Source organism: Lepus europaeus, chromosome 12, assembly GCF_033115175.1.
Source record: "Lepus europaeus isolate LE1 chromosome 12, mLepTim1.pri, whole genome shotgun sequence".
Taxonomy (NCBI): domain Eukaryota; kingdom Metazoa; phylum Chordata; class Mammalia; order Lagomorpha; family Leporidae; genus Lepus; species Lepus europaeus.
The window spans coordinates 59887625-59907898 of record NC_084838.1 but is presented as its reverse complement, the minus strand read 5'-3'; the positions used below and the strand labels follow the sequence as shown (position 1 = coordinate 59907898).

The 20274-nt window shown below is 44.0% G+C and overlaps 1 protein-coding gene across 1 annotated transcript in view; it reads left to right on the top strand.

The window, feature by feature from the left end:
• The window catches only part of LOC133771857 (small ribosomal subunit protein uS13-like), a 43650-nt gene extending 38402 nt beyond the window's left edge, over positions 1-5248 (top strand). Inside the window, exon 3 of the mRNA XM_062208221.1 lies at positions 4723-5248. Within this exon, the coding sequence (XP_062064205.1) occupies positions 4755-5213 (459 nt within the window). The 5' untranslated portion in view covers positions 4723-4754 and the 3' untranslated portion in view covers positions 5214-5248. The remainder of the gene's footprint in view (positions 1-4722) is intronic.
• The last annotated feature ends 15026 nt before the right edge of the window (positions 5249-20274 follow it).

Genomic DNA, 20274 nt, shown 5'->3' with positions numbered 1-20274 from the left:
ACTGGTGTAATCTTACAGGACTACCAATGTGCACACAATCCTTCATTGACTGGAATGTCATTATGTGGTGTGTATATCCTTCCCTTGAATGACTTCAAGTCCTGAGACACGTTGACCTTTGCATTACAATTTTCTGGAAGCTTCCATGGTGCAACATAATCCAGAAGCAAAATGTTACAGATCATAGGATATATTTCTGCTTATTCATTTTATTTTTTAGATTTATTTATTTATTTGAAAGACAGAGTTACAGAGAGAGGTGGGCACAGAGAGGTCTTCTATCTGCTGGTTCACTCCCCAATTGGCCGCAACGCTGGAGCTGAGCCAATCCGAAATCAGGAGCCAGGAGCTTCTTCCAGGTCTTCCCATATGGGTACAGGGCTCCAAGAACTTGGGTCATCTTCTACTGTTTTCCCAGGCCATAGCAGAGAGCTGGATTGGAAGAGGAGCAGCCAGGACTCAAATCAGCGCCCATATGGGATGCCGGCACTGCAGGCCGGGGCTTTAACCCTCTGTGCCACAGTGCCGGCCCTTTCTGCTTATTCTTTTGCTCCTTTGTATGGTGTAAGATCCATATTCAGTTATGTGAAGGAACTCCACTATCAGCAGCCTTCAACTTTAATATACTTTGTACACTCATACTTCTAACCATCCAGCCTACTTTACTTGGCCACTTATAATTTCAGGCTATCACATGGTGACAGCACCTGCATGCTACTGTCACTGTACAGTGTCAATATAAGGCAGAAGTCTTGGAAAATTGCCTGCCTTCACTCATGTGGCACCATCCATTGCTCCTCCAGGTTCTCTGGTTCACATTCCTGTGTCTGCAGCCAGAGTTTACTTCCCACAGCCCACATCCACCCCATCCTGCTCTGGAAAGTCCACCTAACATCACTTGCCTGAGCCCAATATTTCCCTTCACCTGTTTGCCTTCCCTCTTCTCAGCCTAGAGCCAAGTGCACACAAAGTTTCTGACTTACTCATTTTGTTACCTGTTCCCAAGCAAAGAAACCCTACATTAACCAGAACTCCTTGATATATTTTACCTTCCTGGAACTGCCTGCAGTGCTGGCATCCCATATGAGCGCTGGTTCGAGTCCTGGCTGTTCCTCTTCCAACCCAGCTCTCTGCTGTGGCTTGGGAAAGCAGTAGAAGATAGCCCAAGTGCTTGGGCCCCTGCACCCATGTGGGGACCTGGCAAAAGCTCCTGGCTCAACTCCAGCTGCCGCAGCCATTTGGGGGAGTGAACCAACGGATGGAAGAACTCTCTCTCTCTCTCTCTCTCTCTCTCTCTGCCTCTCTGTAACTTTGTCTTTCAAATAAATAAATAAATCTTTTTTTTTAAAAAAGTTTTGAAATCCATGTGTAGTTGTTTCATAATAGATCTTTTCCATGAACTTTTTGAAGATGTCTAGTATTATCAGACTTCATATTGCTAGTAGCTGGCCCACTTCTGGCAGGTGGCAGTTTATTGATCAGCGTTCACTGAATAACTAATGTCTTAAATAGCTTTTTTCATGGATTAATTATTTTATTTAAATGTATATTTTTAATATGGGATGGGGGTGTCCCAAGTAGCAGTTTAACCTGTTGCACCACAATTCCTGCCCCCATCCCCCCAGGATGGGTTTTTAAGTGTATGTTCAGCTTGTGTACAACTGAGCTCCATCACATGTGACAGACAAGATGCTTTCTTGGGAAGAGATAGAAAACCAGGACACAGAGGGAAAGGGGGTTGTGATTATGGACACAGAGGTTAGGGGCAGCCATGAATTTGCTGATCTTAGTTTACATCACACATATGCTTTTGTTGCCCTTTACATACTGCACCGAGCTGTATTTGGTTATAGTGTAAGCAACATCACATGCTGGTTGCCATCCTTCTTTTTTTTTTTAGTTGACAGGTAGAGATATAGATAGTGAGAGAGAGAGACAAAGAGAAAGGTCTTCCTTCCGCTGGTTCACCCCCCAAATGGCCGCCACGGTTGGCACTGCGCCAATTCAAAGCCAAGAACCAGGTGCTTCTTCCTGGTCTCCCATGCGGTTGCAGGGCCCAAGCACTTGGGCTATCCTCCACTGCCCTCCCGGGCCACAGCAGAGAGCTGGACTGAAAGAGGAGCAACTGGGACTAGAACCCGGCACCCATATGGGACGCCGGTGCCTCAGGTGGAGGATTAACCAAGTGAGCCATGGCGCCAGCCCCACGGATTGCCATCCTAAATAATACTTCGACTGTGGATTTCCCACATATGTGTATAGAGAAGTCAATTATTTATAACACTGCCTACATATCAGGATAATCTATAGAACTTCAGCATTTGTATTGCTTGGGCTCCACTTCAAACCAAATGAGTCAGACTTTGTGGCACAGAGCTGGGCTCAGTAGCTACAGAGTTCCCCAGGGGATTCCTTGTACACCCAGGGTGGTAAAGCACTGATTAATCCCATCTGCATCTTGCCGTTCTGCAGCTCAGGGGGTGGTTTTCCTTAGTCACTGGGATCCAGAACGGTGGGTGTTGTTATCTGAGAAGTGAGGCTGTGTCCCAAGCTCGCTCTGTTGCATGTCTGTGGCAGGCAAAGCAAGTGACAAGGGTCAGCATGGGTGTGTTTGCTGAAAGAATTAAGGTCAAATGCAAGGGAAGTTTCAATCTCTGGAACTGGCTATAGGTGATTCTTCTGGTGTCCCTGCTGTAGGCTTGTGCTTGGGGGGCACCAGGCACTACAGAGATGGGGGGAGGGAAGGACTTTTCAGGAGAAGGGGACAGCTCAGTGTAACCACCCAGGTTCTGGTTTTGTATCCAGTGACTGGGGATCCAGAGGTGGGAATAGTAGGCACTAGGGTGAGATTAACGGAGCCTTTGCAGGCTAGTTAGAGAAGTGCAAATTTGGTGTGAGGAAGGAAACTTGGCAGCTCCGCTTGCTGACTCTGTGGCCATGGTCACCTCTCATATATTCATATACTCATAGTAATTTTAAGGCCACATGTGTAGGGGCTGGGAAAGAGCAGACACTAGAAGGCAATCTCTGTTTTCTTCTGAGAGGAGAAACAGAAAGTGCTCAGGACAATGCTCCTCTCCAACACAGTGTGCCCCTTGAGGCGGAAAGATGCAAACTGTCAGTTGTACTTTCCTTCTCTGAATTCATCTTGTTGACAAACCCTATACGTGCAGCCATTAGGCAAAAACCATCCAAGCAACTGTAGCTGATTAGGAAGAATTTCACTGTTTCCCCTAGGAACCATTTAGCTTCCACTTTGTCCTGGCTGACTTTGTCCTGAACATGTATCATTTCTGAAAGAGTTTGTATCGCTTCAGCTCCAGTCATCTTCGATGATTTATGGTTGCTGTTCACAGCAAGGACACACAGTTAAGGGAAGGTTTGCTGGGATCTCTCCCTCTCCTCTTTTGCTTTTTGGATTCTCACTAGAGTTGCAGAATGCAGGGGTTGGGAACTGAGCCTTTTATCTGCCCCCACACCTCGTCCAGACAGTGTGCATCGGACAAAGGGCTGCTCAGACTGTGATTGTAACAGGGGACTTCAGTTTACTGAGTGTGGGCTTACGATCTACAGTGAGCACATAGTTCTTTGTTCAGAGGGTGACTAACCTGAGGTGGCAGCCAAACTCCTACACCTGTCTGTTGATGGCGCCAGGGTTTTTTTATTCCAAATCCCACCCACCATGTTACCTGGAAATCTTAGATTTAGAACAACAAAGTTAGTGGGTGTGTAAATGTGAGGGGGCTGTGTATGTATGAAGCATCCATTATTTCTCGGTTAGGATTTTGTGAATATGTTGATATTTAGTAAGTGTGTTGGTCAGAAGGATACTCAAAATACTGAATGGAAATACTTCTTCTAACTGTACCATGTTCATCCAAACCTTACCTAGAGACAGAAGTTGAAGTGGCACTAAACATCAGAAATGATATTCAGAGATTTTTCTTTCTTCTGAATTCAGGTTGGTTTATGTCTGATAGTTTCAATGACAGTTTCTCTTGACAAACAAAAAAATGCATTCCTTTGCCCAGTTTTTGTCATCTCAAATGTTTCTGGGAATCTGTTTGTCAATGAATACTGAAAGTCAAGTAAAAGACTTACTATACTGCAATGCCAACCCCTCAAAACATTTTTTGCACCAAAACAAATGCATCTTTTTTAAAAAATAAATTTAAATTTTTCATTCTATTTTCCACAAACATTTTTTGGTGGGAGAGACAGAAAGAGAGAGGGAGAGATACAGAGAGACAGTGGAAGGGAGAAAGAGAGAAAGAGAGCACTCCCATCACTAGTTCACTCCCCAGATGCCCACAGTGTCAGGGCTGGTGCAGGGATGGGGTGAAGGCTGGAAGACAGGGACACAACCCAGGTCTCCCATGTGGATGGCAGGGACCCAATTTTCTGAAACATCACTGCTGCCTCCCAGGAGCTAGGGCCAGAAATCAAGCCCATGTACTCCAATGTGGGATGCGGGCTTCTTAACTGCTGGGAAGAATACCTATTCAAACAAACTAATCTTTTAATCCTATTTTACATGAACTCTTTGAGGTATCCTCCTCATATGTGGTTCCTGCCCTCAATGAATTCAATCTGCCAGAGAAATAATGCAGAGCCTTTGAAGAATATATAAAAATCATCAAAAAAGTTCCCAGAAATATATGAGAAACATTATTCACAGATTTCAAAAAAAAATGTATAAAAATAAACTTGTCGCTTCCACAGGAGGCCTGCTCGGCGCCGGTTCTGCCGCCACCATGTCTCTAGTGATCCCTGAGAAGTTCCAGCACATTTTGCGAGTACTCAACACCAATATCGATGGGCAGTGCAAAATAGCCTTCGCCATGACTACCATTAAGGGTGTGGGACAAAGGTACGCCCATGTGGTGCTGAGGAAAGCAGACATTGACCTGACCAAGAGGGCAGGAGAGCTCACTGAGGACAAGGTGGAATTGGTGATCACCATCATGCAGAACCCGCGTCAGTACAAGATCCCGGACTGGTTCTTGAACAGACAGAAAGACGTCAAGGACAGAAAGTACAGCCAGGTCCTGGCCAACGGTCTGGATAACAAGCTCCGGGAGGATCTGGAGTGGCTGAAGAAGATCCACGCCCATCGAGGGCTGCACCACTTCTGGGGCCTTCGCGTCCGAGGCCAGCACACCAAGACCATGGGCTGCCGCGGCCGGACTGTGGGTGTGTCCAAGAAGAAATGAGTCTGTGGGCTTTCTCTGTTAATAAATAGTTTCTATACCTAGAAAAAAATAAAATAAAATAAAAAATAAACTTGTCTTTAAAAAATTTTTTTAAATTTATTTTAGAGACAGTCCACAATAAGTGGGGTTGTCCAAGACTGAAGCCAGGAGCCAAGAGCTCCTCCGAGTCTCCTGTGTGGGCAGCAGGAACCCAATCACTTGAACCATCATCATTGCCTCCCAGGACTGCATAAGCAAGAAGAAAGACTGAGGTTCAGACCCTGGAATTGAACATCGGTACTGTGGGCACATCAACTGGTATCTTAAAATATTAGTCCAATAGCTGGCCCCTAAACTTATCTTATAATTTCATTTTTCCATGTAATTTTTTAAAGTATCCTCATATACACAGTGCTGTTGGAACAAAGAGAACAAAGCAACTAGCTTTACCTGGGAAAATCAGGAAGATAAGGGAGTAGTCAACTATTGGATGTTAAATGATTGAGTAGGAATTCACTAGACCCCCTTCAACCAAAAGGGTGATCTGCTGGTGGAATAGCACACACAGATGCACTGACATGTGGAGCAGCTGAGGTGTGTAGTCTGCACCATAAGTGGTACTAACAGCAGAACTGCACATGTGAGCATCAGGAACTGACAGAGGGTCAGGCTGGAAGACAAGCATTGGGACCTTTGTGCAGCATTTGGTCTTTAGAGGATAATCAATGCTGCACAATGGAACTTTGTATGATGCTGAAAGTTAAGGGAATGATTCAGCAAGAAAGAGGATGGAAAATTCAAGAGTAAAAGGTGAAAGATTTATACGATCTGAAGAGAAACCAGAGTATAAGGAAAATTCAAGAGTAGATCTAAACTGAAATGGAAATTCTTGGGCCTACAACAAAAGTTTGAGAGTTCAGGTCAGGCATTTGGCATGGTGGGTAGGATGCCAATTGGGACACCTACCTCTCATATTAGAGTGCCTGGGTTTAAGTCCTAACTCCACTTCCAATGCAATTTCCTCTAATGCACACCCTGGAAGGTAGCAGGTGATGTCTCAAATAGTTGGGTCCCTACCATCCATTTGAGAAAACTAGATTGATTTCCCAGCTCCTGGCTTCAGCCTGGCCCAGACCTACATGTTGTGAGCATTTGTGGCATGAAGCAGTGGGTTGGCAATCTCTTTGTGCTTGTCTGTCAGTGTGTGTGTGTGTGTGTGTATCTCTGCTTTTCAAATAAAAAGTTTGAGAAGTTTGAAAAATCAATATATGCCTATATATTTTTAAATGTTTTAGATTTTTTTGAGAGGCAGAGAGATCGAGATAAACACATACAAAGAGAGAGAGAAAGAGGGAATTATCATTGCTGGTTCACTCCCCCAAACACATGCAAGGGCCACAGCCCAGCCAGTTGAAACCAGGGACCAGATCTCAATCCAGGTCTCCCAGATGGGTGACAGGAACCCAAATACTTGAGCCATCACCTGATGCCTCCCAAGATCTCTGTTAGCAGAAAGCTGGAATCAGAGGTGGAGCCAGGAATTGAACCTGGACACTGCAAGCATCTTTTTCTTTTAACTTTCATTTTATTTGAAAGACAGACAGAGAGGGGGACAGAGAGATTGTCTATGAGTTCACTTCCCAAATGCCCACAACAGCCAACACTAGGCCAGGAGAAAACCAAGAGCCCAAAACCCAAAATGAATCTCACATGTGGGCAGCAGGGACCCAAATACTTGAGGCAGCACCTCCTGCCTCCCAGGGTGTACATTACAAGGAAGCTGGATCAGAAGAACAGGAGCCAGGACTCAAACCGGACATTCTGATTTGGGATACAGATATCCCAAGCAGCACCCAAAGGTGTCAAACACCTCCCCAGGACATGGGCATGTAAGTTGGCAAATTCACACCTAGGCCAAACACTTGCTCTACTTAAAGGTTTTAATTTAGATAAAATACTTAAATTCTGCTTGTGGGGTTTTTAAAATGATACTCAACTCCTGGGGAGTGAATCAGCAGATGGAAGTCCTCATTCTCTTCTCTCAGTCTCTCTGTAACTCTTTCAAACAAATAAATAAATATTTAAATTAAAAAAAAAGATACACAACTCTTTTTTAGAAAGCTCCCATTTAATAAATATAAATTTCATATGCACAGCTTTAGGAATATAGCAGTTCTTCCCCCTGTACCCACCCTCTCACCTCCACTCCCATCTCACCTCCTACTCCCTCTCCCATCCCATTCTTCATTATGAATTATGAATTCATTTTTAATTATCTTTATATACAGAAGACCAACTCTATAATAAGTAAAGATTTCAACAGTTTGCACTCACACAGACACATGAAGTATAAAGTACTGTTTGAAGACAAGTTTTAATTTAATTGTTAATTCTCATAGTACAACTCATTAAGGACAGAGGTCCTACATGGGGAGCAAGTGCACAGTGATTCCTGTTATTGATTTAACAACTGACACTCTTTTTTATGATGTCAGTGATCACCCGAGGCTCTTGTCATGAGCTGCCAAGGCTATGGAAGCCTCTTGAGTCCACAAACTCCATCAGTATTTAGACAGGGCCATAAGCAAAGTAGAAGTTCTCTCCTCCCTTCAGAGAAAAGTACCTCCTTCTTTGATGGCCCTTCTTTCCACTGGGGTCTCACTCACAGAGATCCTTCATGTAGAATATTTTTTTTGCCACCGTGACTTGGCTTTCCACGCCTGAAATGCTCTCATGGGCTTCTTAGCCAGATCCGAACGCCTTAAGGGCTGATTCTGAGGCCAGAGAAGATACACAACTCTTAATAAACTTTTTCTGTTCATAGCCACTCACTCCAGTTCTTTTCCATACCACTAGTAAGGATGTAGATATGCCATTTACGTCATCATGCTACTCAGCAACATAATTTGCCTCTATTTAAAAGAAAAACCACCACCCAGGTACCGTAAGTACCTTACTTCTGATCCAGCCTTCTCAACCTTGTATTACTCCTTAGACTGTCTTGGTTTCAAATCTCCCAAGTACAAACCTTGATCTGGTTCGCAGATTGTCATTGCCTAACATCTCTGCCTCAGTGATCAATCCTGTTTTTCTAGCGGTAACTCGACTTCCTACACAGTCTATTTCTCCACCTCACCATGCTGTCATGGGAAAAACCCTTCCTGCATCAAGTGGGCCCAAGATCCAGGGCCACTATCCTCTGTCCACCACGATGGCTCCAGATTCTTGAGAAGGCCAGGGGGGCTGGTGTTGTAATGTAGTAGGTTAAACCTCTACCTGTGACCCCAGCATCCCATATGGATGTTGGTTCAAGACTCAGCTGTTCCATTTCCTATCTAACTCCCTGCTCACATGCCTCGGAAAGCAGCAGAGAATGGCCCAAATCCTTGTACTCCTGCACCCACATGGAAGACCTGGAAGAAGCTCCTGGCTCCTGGCTTCAGATTGGCACAGCTGCAGCCATTGTGGCCTTGGGGAGAGCGGATGGAAGATTCTCTCTCTCTTTCTCTCTCTCTCTCTTTCTCTCTCTCTCTCCCTCTTTCTATAACTCTGCCTTTCAAATAAGTAAATAAATATTAATAAATAAATAAGTAAATCTTAAAAAGAAGGAGGAGGAGGAGGAGGTGGTCAGAGTGAGTCCAGCATTATGAACCTGGCATCTCACAATGATTGGAGTCCCAGCTGCTCCACTCCCAACCCAGCTCTCTGCTAATGTGCCTGGGAAAGCAGTGGAGGATGGCCCAAGTACTCGGGCCACTGTCACTTACATGAGAGTACCAGATGGAATTTCAGGCTCCTGGCTTCAGCCTGGCAACCTTTTGAGGAATCAGATGGAAGATATATGTATATGTATATGTATATATATATATATATATATATATATATCACTTTCAAATAAATAAAAATAAATTATTTTTAAAAACAGGAAAAAAGGAAGGTCAGGAAAAAAAAGGGAATCTGGGACAACATCTTGGTTTCTTTCTTAGATGATTAGAAGGGAGGAGGTGACAAAAGGTGATGACTCCGCAGAGAAAAAACAGGAAGACAGATTTGGGGAGCAAGATGATGAGTTCAGTCTTCAGCGGATTGATTTTGAAATGTTTTTTACCATTCAGGTGTGATGAACACTGGCCCAGTCTTTGTCGAGGAAGCCTTACCTGAACTCTCTCCTTCTACCCTTCCCATTCTGATCTGCCTTATCACTGCACTGCTCAAACTTCCGTGTGAGCTTCTGGAGAGCCAAAGCTGTGGCTTTAGCCTTGTACCTCACTGCCAGTTTTCATATGCAGTACATGGCATGCATTACGTTTGATGAATGAATGAATGAATGAATGATATTCAATTGAATTGCTGTGATTACTTTAATGCATTAACATGAGCGGATAAGAGACTTCCAGGCAGCTGAGTGTGTCTGTCATTAATGTTTGTTTCTTGTTTTCTTTTTAAATCTGATCTTAAAAAAATTATTTATTTGAGAGTCAGAGTTACGAGAGCGACTATTCCATCTGCTGGTTCACTCCCCAAATGGCCACAGTGGCTGTAGCTGGCCTAAGCCAAAGCCAGGAGCCAGGAGCTTCCTATGGGTCTCCACATGGGTGGAGGAGCCCAAGGACTTGGGCCATCCTCCACTGCTTTCCTAGGCCATTAGTAGGGAACTGGATCAGAAGAGAAGCAGCTAGGAAACGAACAGGCACCCATATGGGATACAGTAACCGCAGGCAGAGGCTTAGGCTACTATGCCACAGTGCCAGTCCCTGATGTCTGATTCAGTACAGTGACTAGAGAAGATCTGCCTTCACCATCCAAACTGTTGAGGACTCAGATAGAAGAAAATGGTAGAGAAAGAGCAAACACAGTGTCCCTTCTGGAACTGGTGTGTGCCGCCCATCTCCTGCCTCAGGTCTCCCCTGGTTCTCAGACTTGGAGTTCAGACTGACAGTTACATCATGGGCTCCCTTGGTACGCACACTTTCAAACTGAGACTACATTGTACCACTGGCTTTGCAGGCTTTCCTGTTTTAGACAATACATCAGGCGACTTCTCAGCCACCATAAAATCCTTCTTATATATTCATATACTAGGGGTCTTCCAAAAGTTCACGGAAATGTGTATTCATAAACAGTCAAAAAATTCAATTATTTTGCAACAGAGTAAATTTATCTTTTAATCCCATTTTTCCTCAAACAAACAAAAAAAATAAATAAACTGTGTGTCTTTGGTAGGCAGAGAGACAGAAAGAGACACACAGAAAGAGCTTCTATTCACTGGCCCATATCCCAAACGCATGCAGCTGCTAAGTGTAGGAAGCCAGGAGCCAGGAACTCAATCCAGGTCTCTCTTGGAAGGGCAGAAACCCAATCACAAACCTCACCACTGATTCCCAGGATCTGCTGCACTGCAGGGAAGCAGGAATCAGGAGCCAAACCAAAGATCCTCTGGTGTGGAATACGAGCATCCTACTCAGTATCCTAAGTGCTAGGCCAAATTTAGAAATAGCCTCAAGCACACGTCCTGTTGAATCTGCTTCTCTGGGGAACCCTAACTAACACAATTGGCTTCTGTAATAAGTCAGAATATAGGATCTACATCGGGACAAAAAAAAAGAAAGAAAGAAAGAAAGGACACATTTTTCCATAGAAAAAAGAAAGGGCCAGCATTATGACACAGCAGGTTAAGCTGCTGCTTGGGGCATCCTCATCCCATATCCCAATGCTGGTTCAAGTCCCAGCTCTCTGTTTCTGACCCAGCTTCCTGCTAATGTGCCCCCAGAGAAGCAGCATAAGATGACCCAAGTACCTAGGCCACCCATATGTGAGATCCAGATGGAGTTCCTGGCTCCTGGCTTCAGCCTGGTCCAACTGGGGGACTGAGTCAGCAGATGGAAGATTTCTCTCTCTCTCTCTCTCTCTCTCTCTCTCTCTCATTCTGTCACTCTGCATTTCAAGTAATAAATTTGGGTTTAAAAAAAGGAGAAGTAAACTTTAGAGAAGTTTTCCCTAAAAGGTTGACATCCTTTCCTACCCTGTACTAAATGAAGTTCAAAGTCTATGATTCATTTTAATTAGGGAAAGTGCTAAGATTGGTTAAGCATGCACTTAGAGTCAGGGTCAGATTCCTTCTGGCCTGTTTTCAGGCTTAAAACACACTGAGTCCAGGGCTCACACCATTATATTACACTTAATAGATGTTTAATCTGACATTTAAGGAGTTCCTTGTTAATAATCACTGAAAAAATGAAGAAAACTTTTAACTTGGCAGGAGGGTTATATAAACTAGTGGCAGGAAGTCAAAAGATCAACATTTTAAAATTAAATAGAACTACTTCAGCCACCTCAGTAAGCTTACTTGTCTCATTATCACCCCTAAAAGCTGAGCATGGATCAGTGTTTTACTAACGACCTAAAAGACTAGAGGAGTCATTAAATTTAAGATAAGGCCAGTTAAGTTTACTGATAATTTCTCATTAAGTAAACTAATAGAGAACAAGATTCAACAGGACAGCCATCTATTCCCTGAACTCAAAAAAAATTCATCATGATAACAGTCTGTGACTTTGCTTGCCAGTTCAGGAGTATAATTATTTGCAGTGGAATTTTTAAATAATCTTTTTCTTATTTTTGCTTTGCTCATGTTGTTCTGCTCTCCGGTTGGGTTCAAATTCTCCCAATCATTTATTTTATACAGCCAACTAGGGCAAATATTTAATTTACAAGATAATAAGAAAGCATATTCCACAGAAAAAGTCAACCCACATGTGTTCAGTTGGCCGCAGTGGCTACCACAGAAATAAGTAAGCCATGGATGCAAGGACACAGATAAACCACTGTCCTCTGTTGCAGAGTGAGAACTCCCTTACAGCTCCCTGCACCGGGGCATTCTCCTGGCTGAGTGTCTTTCAATGTCACTGTCAAGAGAATCTAATGTTGCTTACTTCTCATTTGTTTTCATCAAAATATCTTTCATTCTTATTACAAAAGCAATACTTTGCATTATAGGAAAATGAGAGTATTGTAAATTATAAGAATGAGCGTGCTATATGATCATCATCATAAGATGATGCAAGGGAACTTATTCATAGGAAGACGTTCAGGAATGATACAATCCGGTGGATTTTGAACTTTGCGCTGCAGAATCCTACAGTGCCAGGAGATGCTTCAGGATTCAACCCGAGGGTTGAGGGTCCAACTGTTGAATTTTCTTGACAACCACCCCTTAACAACTGTCCATGTCTATGGGGGACAGTGTGATTGTTCTGTACGTATGTACATTGTGTATTAATCCACTCAAGATACTTAGATTATCTGTCATCTCAAACATTTATCAATGCCCTATTTTTATCTGCTCTATGTATGGACATTCTGTTTAAGATTTGTTTGAGGGAAAGATCCATACTCTGATTTTAAAATATTTATCTCTAGAGCTTTTCTTTCTGGTTTTTTTTTTTTTTTCTTTACTCACTCAAGTCCCAGCTGATCTATTAGCAGGAAGTCCAATTTCCTCAGGAGTAATTTTCTGTTTGCTTTGCTCATATGCACTTTCTCACACAGTATTATAAAGCACAAAGAGCTTTCCCTTCTAGGGTGGGTATTAAGCCTCGTGGGTAAGCCACCAGTTGGGACAACTACATTCTGTATCTGAGTGTCTGGATTCCAGTCCTGGTTCTGTTCGTGATTTCAACTTCTTGCTAATGTGTACCCTTGTGATATGAGCAGGTAGGATTAAATTAATCAGATCCATGAACTGGAGGCCACACCCCCTACATGATCTCACCTGTATCCACCCACCTGCCAATTAGACTACATAACCATTCCTCCCTCTTTTTTTTTTTTTTAAGATTTATTTTTACTTATTTGAAGGACAGAATAACAGAGGGAGGTAGAGAGAGAAAGAGAGAGAGAGAAAGAAAGTCTTCCATCCACTGGTTCACTCCCCAAATGGTTCCAATGGCCAGAGCTGAGCTGATCTGAAGTCAGGAACTAGAAGCTTCTTCTGGGTCTCACATGTAGGTGCAGGGGCCGAAGGACTTGGACCATCATCTACTGCTTTCCCAGGCCATAGCAGAGAACTGTATCGGAAGTGGAGCATCTGGGATACGAACCAGCACCCATATGGGATGCATGTGGAATGCTTGCACTTTAGGCAGTGGCTTTAACCTGCTTCGCCACAGTGCCATCCCCAACACTCCCCTTTCTGAAGTGCATAAGAGGCTGGGGAATGTGCTGTGCCCGCCATTACTCTCCCGTATGCCTCTTGGGCATGTGGCCATTTGGCCGATTCTCCCTCCCTGTTCCCCCAACACGCCACTCATATTTGCGGTAGCTCCTGCCCGCTCAGTTTCTCTGTGTGGCTCTGGCCTATGGATGCCCTCATGTGGCCCTTGATCTGCTCTCTGTCTGTTATGCAACTCCCAGTTCGTCTTTCTGACCACCCTCTCCCTTAAATAAAGCCCTCGTTCCTGTGGATTTCTCTCACTTCCCCAAATAAATTCTAAACCTTACTATGTTGTCTGCCTCATTTGAGCCAGTATTTAGAATTCTTGTCCAAATAAATGGCAAGGACCCATGAAATATTAATTTTAAAATATGCTGGTGCCTGTCTTGTCTAAGTTTAGGATGCTTCTCTCAGCTTGAGACAAAAACTCGAAATATTAATCTTGGCTTATAGATAGATGATCACTTGAAGGCAGCAGGTGACAGCTCAAATATTTGGGTCCCTGCCATCCATGTGAGAGACCTGAATTGAGTTTGTAGCTCTCAGTCTCACCCTGGCCCCAGTCTTGGCCATTGTAGACATTAATCAGTAAACCAGTATATAGAAGTTTTTCTCTCTCTCTTTCTCTCTCTCCCCCTCTCTCCTTCTCTCTTCCCCTCTCTCCTTCTCTCTCTCTCTCTCTCTCTTTCTCTGGTTCTGCCTTTCAAATAAATAAAAACAAACATTTTAAAAACCTTAAATGGGGCCAGTGCTGTGGCTTAACAGGTAAAACCATCATGTGCAGTGCCAGCATGCCATATGGGTGCTGGTTCCAGTCCTGCCTGCTCCACTTCCGATCCAGCTCTCTGCTGTGGCCTGGGAAAACAGCAGAAGATGGCTCAAGTCCTGGGGGCCCCGCACCCATGTGGGAGACCTGGAAGAAGCTCCTGGCTCCTGGCTCCTGGCTCCTGGCTGCTGACTCCTGGCTTCAGCTGCTCCGGCTATTTGGGGAGTGAACTAGCAGATGAAAGACCTCTCTCTCTCTCTCTCTCTCTCTCTCTCTCTCTCTCTCTGCCTCTGCCTCTCTGTAACTCTGCCTTTCAAGTAAATAAATAAATCTTTAATAAATAAATAAAATCTTATAAAATATAATTCTTTAGCCTTTATTCTCCTAATCATCTATCTGAACATAGCAAACCTCTCTCCCTCTCTCTGCATCTCAAATAAATATCTTTTTTTAAAAAGGAGCTGTGACTGAATAGAATGTCTTCTGTAACACTAATTATGAAAACACATTTAAATAAAGGGGTTTTTTTTGCATTTTTAAAAACAAGAGTTGATTTTTAGCAACTAAAAGTTAATTGTCATTACTCACCCACGTGAGAGATCCAGAAGAAGCTCCTGGCTCCTGGCTTCAGATCAGCTCAGCTCCAGCCATTGAGGCCATGCAGGGAGTGAACCTGTTAGCTGAGATGGGTGGGGTAGGTTCTTGTCTTTGTACAAGAAAGAATTCAGACGCAAGACAGAGAACAGTGGTAAGCAAGATAGCCAGGTTTATTGGGGTAGGGCATCTGTCAGAAAAGTTGGGACAGAATCTGAGAGAGGGAGAGCCTGGTCACTCAGACTGGGGAAAGCATGGTTGCATGGTTACATGGAGACAATACACCTGACAGGCTGGGGCGGGGGGCAGCTGAGCTGAGAGCTGAGCATGCTGTCTGTATTCAGAGTGGGGCTTGTAAGGGAAAGGGGTCCAGTTCTTCCCACCATTTCTCCTTCTCCTCCTCTTCTTCCTCTTCCAGACAAAGGGTTTGCTGAGTGTAAATTAGGAAAAAATTCCTTCCAAGGTTTCACTACTCAGTGTTATCAGACTGGGGGGCCAGGCAGAGGAGCCTCTCCTAAGGTACCTGCCTGGGAGGAAGGATGGAAAGGTCTTGTTGCTCAATGTTATCAGGCCAGGTAACCCACTTGGTGCTAAGGAGAGAGGATGCTCCTGGGGAGCTTCCCTTGAGGGGAAGGCTGAGACCACCTGTAAATATTGGGATATGAGCAGGACTTTGAAGTGTGAAATACTGGGCTGCTTCCAAGGTGAGCTTCTGCAGATGCTTTGTTCTCAGGCCCCCTCATACACACAGGCTAATTTCTAACTTCCTACCTAGTAAACCAGTAGATCTCTCTCTCCCTCTCTGTCTCTACCTCTCTCTCTGTAACTCTGCCTTTCAAGTAAATAAAATAAATCAGTAAAAATTTTTTCTCTTGAACATACTTGTTAATTATCCCGCTGACATTATATATTCTAAATATAAGCATTTTTGAATGTTTTTAAAAGAACCTGAAGGATAAAATACTAAGTCTAGCCTGCAGTGAATTTGCATATAGCAAATTAGTTTTTAAGCAAATTTTAGTAGGAGCAACAGCCCCCAGTTTCAACTATAATTTGTCCATGGACATTAATCAGACTAGGAAGTAACTATACAGTCAATCTTTATTTTGGAGCATTAATAGTGTGCTTGGAGGGTTGCAAAGAGGGGAATAAGACTTGTAAGCCCAAAACCTGGTAACATCTCCTAAGTTAAATAAAGAATAGCAGAGGCCAGCATTGTGGTACAGTGAGTTAAGCCACTGCCTGCAACACTCGCATCCCATATGGGCACCGGTTCAAGTCTCAGTTGCTCTACTTCTGATCCAGTTCCCTGCAGGTGCACCTGAGAAAGCAGCAGAAGATGGCCCAAGTGCTTTAGGGCCCTGCCACCTACATGGGAAACACAGATGATGCTCCTGGCTTCCGTCTGGCCCAGCCCTGGCCATTACGGCCATTTGAGGAGTGAACCAGCAGATCGAAGACCTCTTTCTCTTTCTCTCCTCCCTTTCTGTAACTCTGCCTTTCAAATAAATAAATAAATCTGTAAAAAAAAAAAAAAAGCCAAAAACAGAGAGAGAGAGAGAGAAAATAGAAAATCAGGTAGTGGTTACCTCTGTAAGATAGGGCTGGGAGCCTATGCTTTGGCGCAGTGGGTTAAAGCCCCTGGTCTGCAGTGCCAGCATCCCATATGGGTGCCGATTTCAGTCCCAGATGCTCCTCTTCTGATCCAGCTTTCTGCTATGGCCTAGGAGGGCAGTATAAGATGGCTCAAGTCTTTGAGCCCCTGCACCCATGTGGGAGACCCAGAAGAAGCCTCTGGCTCCTGGCTTCGGATCGGCACAGCTGTGGCCATTGCAGCCATCTGGAGAATGAACCAGTGGATGGAAGATCTCTCTCTTTGCCTCTGCCTCTCTGTAACTCTGCCTTTCAAATAATAAATACATCTTTAAAAAATAGAGAGAGAGATGGGCCTAGGATAAAGCTTTAAATGCTTTAATTAAGTTGTATTTCTTAAGCTCAATGAAGAGAAAGAGAAGAAAGAGGAAATGGGAGGAGTTTTTTATGGGCATTAAAAAGCCTACATTTACCCTATCTCAAAGATTATGATTCAATTGGTTTGGGCTACAGTTTGAGTTGGCATATTTTTTCCTTTCTTTATCACAAATTTTGTATGAGAGCCAGAGAGGCAGGCAGATGGAGAGAACTCCCACCTACTGAACCAGTTCCTAAATGTCCAATATGGGGGAGGCTGGGTCAGGGCTGCAATCAAGAGCCAGCAGCACAAACCAAGTGGGAGAAATCCAATTACTTGAGCCATCACTACTGCTTCCCAGGATCTGCATTAGCAGGAAGCTGGAGTTAGGAGCTCCACAGGTAGTCTGCTGTGAGACACAGGTGTGGCAGGAGGAGTCTGTGGCTCCAGTCACTGGGGTCTGTGTCCAGGGATGGCACAGTTCCCATGTTGCAGCTCTCTGTGCTACAGCCTCTCCCCTTCCACAGGCTCATAGTTTCTCTTCTCTGCAGGGTTCTTTGTGTTGTGACCATAAAGAATGAAGCACGGAGACAAAGGAGGAAAGCCAAGGGCTGAAACAAGCAGATAACGTTCTCTGGCAGCCAGGACGGTCTGCCCCACAAACAGCTTCCTGCCCTAAAGGGCTGCTTGCCCTGGGACTGCCGCTCCAAGACTGCTTGGCTCCAATTGTTAGGTTTCTAGAGGAGGAAGTTCATCTGATTGTTTGAGGTATATGCTGATGAAATATCCTACCAGAACCAACCAGGAGACTGATGTTGGAGCAGCCTGTTTGTACAGAAGTTCACAGAGTGCTCAGATGTAACAACATCTCAAGGTTACGTTGCATGTGTTCCTCCCGGCTCCGCCTTCCTTAGGGCTCCTGGTAGGTTATGTCATGTATATTTCTTCCTTGCCCCTCCAGTGGCCTGTGGAGTGCCTATCACTGGGATCTTACTTCTAGGCTAAAGGCCTCCTCTCTCCCCCCCTTCCTCTCCCCTCCCCTCCTCTCCTTCCCCTCTCTTTCCTTCTCCCGTTCCCTCTGTTTCCCTTTCCCCCTTCCCCGCTCACTTCCTCTTCCTTTCCTTTCTTTCCCCAGGTATTCCCATGTGGGATGCAGGCATCCTAACCCGTGTCTTACCACTGCTCCAAAAGCCTGCCCCTCTAGTTTTGCTTAATAAATAAATAAATAGTAATAAGGGCCAGCACTGTGGCATAGTAGGCTAAGCCTCTTCCTGTGGCACTGGCATTCCATATGGGTGCCAGTTCGAGTCCTGGCTGCTCCACTTCCAATCTGGCCTCCTGCTAATGTGCCTGGGAAAGCAGTGAAAGATGGGCTCAAGTACTTGAGCCCCTGCATCCCTGTGGGAGACCTGGATGAAGTTCTTGGCTCCCGACTTCAAATCAGCCCAGCTACGGTCATTGCAGGCATTTGAGGAGTGAACCAGAAGATGGAAGATCTGACTCTCTGTCTCTCCTTCTCTCTGTCTGTAACTCTGCCTCTAAGTAGCTTCTAAGTATTTTTTGATATGAATTATGTTCTATAATGTGTATCTATTTTTAAATAGTTTCAAAATGTTTTTGGTAACTTAAAATCTTAAAGTTATGCTATATGAATTTATGAAATATCTGTTAAAATACTAAAACATTCATTACTAAGTATAAGTTAAAATTTATGTACTTTGGTATCTTGTTTCTATGTGCTATAGAATAAATATTTAGATATGTGAATCATGAGAAGTTGAGGAAACCTATCTGTCTAGAAATTATGAAATACTAAGTGCTGGGGAAGGTGTTATGGCCCAGCAGGTTAAGCTGCTGCTTGGGATGGCTGCATCCCATCTTGACATGCCTGATTTGAGTCACAGCTACTTGGTACTACCAATCCAGCCTCCTGTTAATACACCTTGAAGGCACCAGATGATGGCCTAAGTAGCTGGGTTCCTACCACCCATGTGGAAGATCTGGATGGAGCTCCTGGCTCTTGACTTCAGCCTGGCCCAGACCGGGCTATTGCAGGCATTGAATAGTGGACCGACCAACAGATAGAAGGTATCTCTCTCTCCGCCTTACAAATAAATAAGTAAATTAAAAAAAAAGAAATTATGAGGTAGTACATGCAGGTACAGATGACAGTTCTCAATGCTTAATAGTATTCACTAAAATCAAGATTATTAAAATTCATATGGTATGTAATTAAAACTCCTAAAAATGAGAGAAACAATGCTGCTTGTAAAAGTCACAAGGAAAATGAGATATGCTTTTTTATTAATAAACTTTGTTACAAAGTTATAAAAATGTGTTTCAGTTGTAAGAAGGATAATTTTGTTTATTTAAAGATGGTTTCAGTTTCAAATAAAGGAAAAATGACATAGATAATACTAAATAGAGAAAATTAGTGAAAGCAAGAAAAATTTTAATCTTATGTGATCAAACTGACTAAAATAAATACATTTATTTTAAGGGTATAAAATTAAACTTTAGGGACTGGCACTGTGCATAGTGGGTTAGGCCTCCACCTGTGAGACCAGCATCTCATGTGGGCACTGATTCAAGTCCAGGCTGCTCCATTTCTGATTCAGCTCTCTGCTGTGGCCTGGGAAAGCAGGAGAAGATGGTCGAAGTTCTTGGGACCCTGCACCACATAGGAGACCCAGATGAAGCTCCTGGCTCCTGGCTTTGGTGTGGATCAACCCTGGCTGTTGTGGCCATTTTGGGAGTGAACCTGCAGATTCAAGACTTCTCTTTAGATAACTCTCACACTTTCCATTGGTCCCCTTCTCTTTGTCCCAGTCCTCTTTTACCAGTCCTTTAACCCTAGTATAACAAGTCCACTCTTTCTCTGCTGTTCATATGGCTGTCTCAGTAGTTAAGAGCTCTTGGTGTGTACCCTCCCAGCATGGCTGGAGGTTGTCTTCCTTCCAGGTTTTAATCAGCACCAAGTCACCAGTTTGAAAGTGATAAATCACGACCCCAGGAGGTAGAGTCTGGGCAAGGAGGGAATCCTTTTAACCTTAGGGATGATAAAGCAGAGGATCTGACCAGTACATAGTTCCTCGGAAACTGATCTTTGGTTTCCATGGTAGCAAGGTCTGTAGTCCTACATTGAACAGTTCAGAGGGGGACACTCCACCTCCCTTCTCAGAGCCTTCCAATCCTAGGGAGTGCTATTGGGAGGCATTTGGTCCAAGGTAATTTAGTTTCCAAGGTTAGTTTAGCAATCTGCTTTTTAAGAGTTTGATTTCTCCTTTCTCCCCTTCCTGAAGAAGGAGGAGGTTGGGGAGTGTAGTAGTCCCATTTAGTATCCAGGGTTCCCATAACCCCTTCAGTACCATTGCTGTAAAATAACGCTCGTCTGAATCAATATACTCTACAAGGCCAAATCTAGGTATAAGCTGTCCTAATATTATTTTGAGTGAGAAAGTCAACAAGTATTCCAATCTCTTCCCCCCCTCCCCCGTAAACATTTCTGTGAAATCTATCTGAATACTAGGAAACGGCCATAGTCTAGGAGGTCTTCCTC